The sequence below is a fragment of the Leucopleurus acutus genome (assembly GCF_964270905.1).
Source record: "Leucopleurus acutus genome assembly, chromosome: 19".
Taxonomy (NCBI): domain Eukaryota; kingdom Metazoa; phylum Chordata; class Mammalia; order Artiodactyla; family Delphinidae; genus Leucopleurus; species Leucopleurus acutus.
The window spans coordinates 17,416,195-17,423,744 of NC_139161.1; the positions used below are offsets into that span (position 1 = coordinate 17,416,195).

At 59.5% G+C, this 7,550-nt stretch overlaps 1 protein-coding gene across 1 annotated transcript; it reads left to right on the top strand.

Moving 5' to 3' along the window:
• Positions 1-893: 893 nt before the first annotated feature.
• C1QL1 (complement C1q like 1) lies at positions 894-7,222 on the top strand (the record flags this gene model as incomplete). Its single annotated transcript, XM_082859976.1, has 2 exons — positions 894-1,490; positions 7,043-7,222. The coding sequence occupies 2 exons, from the start codon at positions 894-896 to the stop codon at positions 7,220-7,222; spliced, it is 777 nt and encodes a 258-aa protein (XP_082716102.1).
• Positions 7,223-7,550: the final 328 nt, after the last annotated feature.

Below are 7,550 nucleotides of genomic sequence, written 5' to 3' on the forward strand. Positions count from 1 at the left end.
TCTGCGAGGCCTGAGGGCGGATTGGCCCCCTCCCCATCCTCCTGCCTTCCCCTCTTCTCCCCCCTCATAACCCTCTTCCTTGTCCTTCCTTCTTGCTCCCCGCTCCTTCCTCCTCTCAATCGCTCTTTGTCCCCTGAAGACCGGGGTGCCCTACCGCAGCCTCCAGCCCCTGCGGGCCGTGGCCCCTCGTGCCTCCCTCTGTCTCTCTCGGCTTTCCTCGTAAGCGACCCTCGAGTCCTCTCCCTCCCAATCCCCCTCGGCGCTTTCTAGCTCTCCCTATGACCCTCTCTTCCATTCGCTTTTTCGTCCCTAGTCTTCCCTTCTCTATGCGAGCCTCTCCTATGTCTGAGACTCTAGCATCCTCTCCATTTCCGAGGCCCTGTCTCCCTCAGTCAGCCTCCCCTTTCCTCTCCCGGTTCCAGCCCTCTACTCCGCGGCCCCGCCCCACGGCCCCGCCCCTCTTGGTGGGCGGAGCCCTACCGTCCGCGGCCCAATTAGGCGCCGGCCCAGCCCTCAGCCCCACCCCTCACGGGCGCCAAGCTGCGCTGAGCGGGTGGGGCTGGATAGGGCGGAGGGGGCGGTGGCTCGAGCGCAGGGAGGCAGGAGGAATCAGGCAGGAGGCGGCGGCCGCCGCGCTCAGTTCTGCCGCGCCGCGGGAGGGAAGCGCGAGGTGGGAGCCGGCGGCTGGGCTCGGCAGCGCATCCAGCGCAGCGCGGCGCCCCGGGCCCGGCCCCATGCCCTCAGCCCCGCCGGACCGCCCTTGAGCACGGGCGCCTTGCCCGCGCCCCCCGCCCGCCGGCACCATTGCCCCGACGGCGCGGCCTGGCGGCCCGGCGCTCCCCAGGCTCCGCGCCGGCCGGAAGACGCTCCTGGCAGCCGCCGCGGGCGTGGTGATGCTGCTGGTGTTGGTGGTGCTCATACCCGTGCTGGTGAGCTCGGGCGGCCCGGATGGCCACTACGAGATGCTGGGCACCTGCCGCATGGTGTGCGACCCCTACCCCGCGCGGGGCCCCGGCGCCGGCGCGCGGCCCGACGGCGGCGACGCCCTGAGCGAGCAGAGCGGCGCGCCCCCGCCCTCCACGCTGGTGCAGGGCCCCCAGGGGAAGCCGGGACGCACAGGCAAGCCGGGCCCTCCCGGGCCCCCGGGGGACCCGGGTCCTCCGGGTCCTGTGGGGCCACCCGGGGAGAAGGGTGAGCCGGGCAAGACCGGCCCTCCCGGGCTGCCGGGCGCGGGGGGCAGCGGCGCCATCAGCACGGCCACCTATACCACGGTGCCGCGCGTGGCCTTCTACGCCGGCCTCAAGAACCCTCACGAGGGTTACGAGGTGCTCAAGTTCGACGACGTGGTCACCAACCTAGGCAACAACTACGACGCGACCAGCGGCAAGTTTACATGCAACATTCCCGGCACCTACTTTTTCACCTACCACGTCCTCATGCGCGGAGGCGACGGCACCAGTATGTGGGCGGACCTCTGCAAGAACGGCCAGGTGGGCCCGGCGGGGGCATGGGGCTGGCCTGGGGGCAGGGCATCCAGGGACCCCGGGGCCGAAGGGTACGGAAGGGCGCCGATGGAGCCCCTGGAGCGGCTTAGGCATTACAGGCGGGGATGGTCCAGGCTGGCTGGCACCCCTAACTCCTCGGTTCCTGGGCGCCAGCTCCAAGGCAAGTGCCGCTGGGCACCTGCGGTATGGAAATGAGGGAGATAAATCCAACTAATAATCAGAGCGCAGGGCTCCCGGCGCGCGGACTGGCCCTTGGGGGCTTGGCCCTTGGGAAACAGCATCTGAGAGCTGGGATTCTGGTTGATACCAGGTGGTGATGAGGGGACGGATCAGGATGGGCTCTGGGGAAAGGCAGCATCGGCGCCCACGGGCGCCTGGGCGCACCGCTAGGCGCGCAAGCGGAGAAGGCGAGCTATAGGAGATGTTTTGCGCACAAAGGCAAAGGGAGCCGAGCGCATAAAGCCTTAGCTGCAATACATCCCCCGCCCTAAGGAAGGGACCACTGGGCAGATCTGACACCCTTTGCAAAACCCGGGACTGCGCGGCCCCTTCCCACTGTGTCAGAGCTAACCGCACAAAAAGACGGCCTGGGGGGGGAAAGTTTTTCCTCCTGAGGCAGGGCAAAGAGGTGGAAACTCCCCTCCTCTTTGCCTCCCAGCTGCAACTCCTGATTCCTGGGGTGTCGGGGGATCCTCTTCCTTCCCTATCCCCATCGGAGAGACCAGAGTGGCAGGCACCAAGCTTACGAGGTCTTTGGTACCTGGGACCGGCAATGCCTCCTACTCTCCTTGGAACCGCTGCCCCGGGACCAATCTTGACCTAATCCTGCCCCAGGGTAACAGTTTTACGCAGCTCCCTTCGCTTTGATTCCCCCTCCCTTCTCAGTGCTCCCAGACCATGGTGGCCTGGGGCCCCTGGGGTAGTCAAGCAGAGCATCCTTGTGGAAGAAGGTGTCTGTGCCAATCAGAACTAAAGCTAGGCTGATGGGAGTTGGGAAGGAATCTCTTGCAACTGAGACCCAAGATCCTGCTGGAACCCCTCCCACTGCAGCACTACCCTGAGGCAGACCCTGGCTTGCGGGGTGGGGGAAAGGACAGGCCTGAGAGTCAGCAAAAAGCCTACCAGGTGCTTGTAAGTCTGCCCCCTGCCCTCTCTGCCCTCTCTCCCATGCCTGCTGTGTCTGGTTTCTGCCTCTCCCCTGCCTCTTTCTCCTATCTCTCCATCTCTTGTGCTGGCCTCTCTCCTGTGTCTACCAGTCCTATCTGTCTCTCCCTGGGTTTCTTGTCCCTCACCCCTGGGTTTAACCCCCCCCCCTTTATTTCTTTGGTGTCTCTCCCACTTGTGTCTATCAGGCTTCCTGTGTCTCTCCTCTTTGTCCTTGGTTCTTGACCAAATGGGAGGCCCTAGTATCCAGTTAGGGCCATCTCTGCAGACAGTCCCACATTTCCCCTTATGAATCGCCGGTAAGGGATGCAACAATGTCACCTTCATTGATGGAATTTCTTCCTTTCGTAAAGAAAGTTTGGGCTGGCATGAAGTTGAGGTTTCAGGGGGCTGGGGGCCCAGCTTGCCTGAATAGGGAGGTGGTCACCAGGCCGCCAGTGGGCCCTAGACCCTATGCTACTTCAGGAGGGTGCCGCAGGGCCCCAGAGATGAGACAAGAGGAGGCCCCAAAGATGGTGTGTGCTTGGGGCAAGGACACTTGCTGCAGTCTCAGGGAGGTGAAACTGACCCCAAAGCCTCTTTTTACCCCCCCGGGACAGGACATCGACAGAGCCTGACAAGGAGGTGACACCGCAGGCTGGTAGAAGAAATGAGGTGGCTTTAACCAGGGGTTTCAGAGACCCAGCATTTTAAGTTACTCAGACCATTTCCTCCATACACATAAAAAAATCCAGGCAGTGGGGTGATAGGCTCTGGTCCTCCCCTACATCCTTTGTGACTTCTTCCAGATTGTCCAAGAGATTCCTTTAATCTCACTGGTCATTCTTTATATTAGTTTTGAGCCCCTACTAGGAGCCAGGTTTGGGGTTCCAGAGGTTCAGTCTGCTTGCCCTCCAGAACCTTGTGGTCTGTGCAGGGGAGACAGTAGTAAACACACAATAACACAGCCCAGCGATTATTGAGTGGGAGAAGGATAGGGAGACCACTGGCACTCCTGTCCCCAGATGTGTCGGCTGGAGGGAGTGATTCAGTGGGGTCTGCCCCAGCTCAGACCAACCTGCTCTGGGGAGAGGAAGGTGAACCTGGGTCACCAAGGTGAGGAGACACAACTAGGGAGAAAATGAAAAGGTCAAGTGTAGGGAAAGGCTGGCTCAGAGGTGGACATTCAAGTGAGCGGATAAAAAAATGATGGGGCTGGGCAATGGGTGGGACCAGAAAAGAGGAGCTTGCTTCTCCCACGCCTTCGAGTCCAGGGGTGACCCTGGGCTCTGTGCTTTTCCTTCCTGGCTTCCTGCCTTGCAGAGAGGCTTCCAGAATTTCCTCCAGAAGGTAGAGCTGCACTGGGGCCCTGGCCCTTCCCTGGCAACATGGGGAGATGGGGCGTCACCACCTTCCTGCCTGGTGCTGAGACCCCCTCTCTGTCCTTGTGTGAGGCCCACCAGCCCCTCTATCTAGGGGTAGCTTTGAGTCACCACTGCACAGCCTGATGGCACTAAGCCTGAGTCATTAGGACATGGGCACCTGAAGAGCCTGAGGAAGGGTCTCTAGGTTGGGGCTGGTGCCCTGGGCGAGGTGAGCCCCCTGCAGCTCCCTCTAAGACCCACAGTTCAGGGACTTCCCTGGCTGCCCAGTGGTTAAGACTTCATGCTTCCAGTGCAGAGGGCATGGGTTCGATCCCTGGTCCCTGGTCGGGGAACTGAGATCCCACGTGCCGGGCGAGGATGCGAAATTGATAAACAGGGCTAGAGAAGAGGGGGCTGTGTGGGGACAGGCCAGGGCCTATGGGAAGGCAGGTATTACAGATGGGCAGGGGCTTGGACACCAGAGTTTGAGTGAGGTGAGAAGTGGTGGGGTGTGTAAATTGGGGACCATGGTATAAAGACCTAACTGGAGATCAGCCTCTCTGATGGGAGGAGAGGGGCCCCCTGCTGTCCTCTCTGGCCTCTAATGCCTTTCACAGCACAGAACGAGTGCCTGGCATAGTAGGGACCCAGCAATGGTGTGAAAGCACAAGTTCCCTGTGGACCAGGCTGGCTGCCTGTGGTAGCCACACCTGCACATCCAAAACCCCAGCATTGCTCTGGGGGTAGGGGCACATTTCCTGGGTTCTCTGCCCCCACCCCACCCCCACTCCAGGCCCCTAATTGGACCACTGCCTCAGTTTCCTTTATTGGCAGCCCTTGAAGAGGTGCTTCTATAGCACCCCCTCCTGAAAAGCCCCAGACTTGCTTTCCTGCTTCCAGGACAACCTCAAATCCCCAAACTTCCCCTCTGCCCCCAGGAGGAGCTGGATGCCTCAACTGTTCCCAGTCTTGTGCAGAGAATCAGGACCCCTGGGTTCCATTCCTGGATCCCCCACTGTCTAAGGATGGAAGAGCATTAATTCTCCCTGCCTCCATGGACAGTCAGGATAATCACAGCAACAATCATGGTGATGAATAAATAATAAACATAAGCGTGACAGTTCTGATGCTTGTCACATCACCAGGAGATTCCTGATGACAGATGACGGTATTCTAATGGATTTGGCTATTAAGAAGCACACTGTTTTAATGAATTAAGGCTAAATTAATCTGTGTAATAAAAATAATTGTTATTAATAGTAATTTATTAGCAAAGATAATGAAATGCATGTGTAATAATAAATACTACCAGGATTAGGGCCCAGGGAACAATACAGGAGTTGGCTGCTTGCTTTTTTCAGCTCTTTCCTAGTAGCTCAAAGCCCATCAAGATTAAAAATTTTTTCCTCCCTGTCAAAAAGCTTCTACACTGGTGGCAGTGGTGAGGCAGGATCTTCTCATCCATTTTCTAAATGGAGAAACTGAGCTCCTTGGCAGACGGCATCTCTCCCTCATTTGATTTTCCACCACCTTTAGCTGGACCAGGAGTTTTCCCAACTGAGTGCCCCAAACAATTCCCTCCCGGGTTGGGGAAGAAGAGCTTGAGGGGCGAGAAGGGGCTGAAAGGATCTGGGCTTTAACTGGCAGACTGCGTGCAAATATGTCGGGTCCTCCTGGTGCAGCATTGCTGCTGAGTCAGCAGCTTCGGCACAGCTGATCTACAATTCTGCCTTCCGTCCAGGAGGGAGGGTGGGCCCCTCCCCTAATTTGGCTTGGTCCAGCCCTGACTGTCAGCCCTTGGGGGAGTTGCCTTCGGGGAAGGGGCAGGATGGAGAGGGGCTGTTGAGGAGCCTGGCTGAGAGAACCCCATTCAATGCAGCCTCCCCCCAACACAAGCCGGAACTTGAAGATGGTTCCTCTCTTCCCATTCTCCACCCAGAATATCCCGGAGAGGCCCCAGGTCAGATGGCTCAGGACTTGCGCTGGCCTCAGCGGTCGGAAAGGAATGCCTGGAGGGAATTCGTCCACCACCCCACATCCTCAATATCTTATGATTATAGTCTGAGCCCCCCAAATGATGTGTCAGGCTTCAAATCCAAAGGCTGGCGCTCCCCTGCCCCATCGTCCTGCCTGTCCCGCCCCTCCTCCATCCAAACAAGGAGCAGCAAAGATATCAGATCAGACTGAGGATCACAGAGGGATATAAGGCTTGGCTCCCTTCCTCCCATCCACTTCCTTTCTACCACCGTGGGGTGACACAGGAGGAGCCGGAAGTCCTCTTTGGGTGGGGGAATAGTCACAGGTATAGCTACAGCTCCTTGGAGGCGGGATGCAGGCCCAACCTGAGCCTTGGGAGGGGAAGTAATGACCAGGCCTTCCATCTCACTGCTCTGGTGTAAAAGACTCCAGAACGGACTTCAGACAAGGCGTCCACAGAGCAGGCCCTGGTACTACTGTGGTTGCTTTCTAGTAGCCTGGCATTGATCCAGGCCCGAACCTATAAGGCCAAGGGGCGCCCTCCTGTCCATCCACTGACATAAGAACAGGTGGATGTGGCTGAGATGTAAGGCATCATTATCACAATAAGGCAGAGAGGAACCAATGGTGAGAGAGGGGATGGCCCTCCATCCCTTAGGGGTCCAGGGAATGCCTCTCTGCAAGGAGGGAGTTCCAGGCTGAGGCATCCCGGAAACATTGTTGAAGTCAGACAGTGAGACCTAGGGGAGTTAAGGAGGCCGATTACACCTTGACTGCCAATTCAGACCCAGATTACACCTCCCTAGAGATCCAAGGCTCCTCTGTAACCCCTTCCCAAAACACACAGTGATGACTGGACAGGGCAGTGGTGGGATGATGGGAGAAAAGCAGGCTGAGAGCCCTGATGGGGCTGGAGGTGGGGCTTTGGGGGCTTCCAGAGGTAGCTGCCTTACCTCTGACGGTCCCCCTCCCTCCCCGACCCCACCTCTCTCCCTCCTCCTCCCCTACCTTCTCACACACACCCCTCTTCTCCTACCCCCACCAACCCCGAAGGTGCGGGCCAGCGCCATTGCCCAGGACGCAGACCAGAACTACGACTACGCCAGCAACAGCGTGATCCTGCACCTGGACGCGGGCGACGAGGTCTTCATCAAGCTCGACGGAGGCAAAGCGCACGGCGGCAACAGCAACAAATACAGCACATTCTCCGGCTTCATCATCTACTCCGATTGAGCTCCTCGCGACCCCTCCATCCCCTATCCCCCCGGAGGTCCCCTCCCGGCGGGGCAGAGGATGACCCGTCCCCCTACCCACACCCCCTCGCTGCCCGCCACGGCCGCCGGCTTCTCCCGGCTATGACGCCCCCGGCCTGCCCTCACCACCGTCCGGGCCGCAGCAAGCCCTCCCGCCATCTCGCCACAGAGCCGGGTCCAGCGCGCCCCGTCCCGGTTCCCCGGGAGGCGGTGTCGACTGCCCCCGCCCCGGCCCGCACTGTATATTTGTACAATAGGATTGTTTTTGCCCACCTGACCCACCAGCCCGCCCCAGCTGGGGGAGAGGT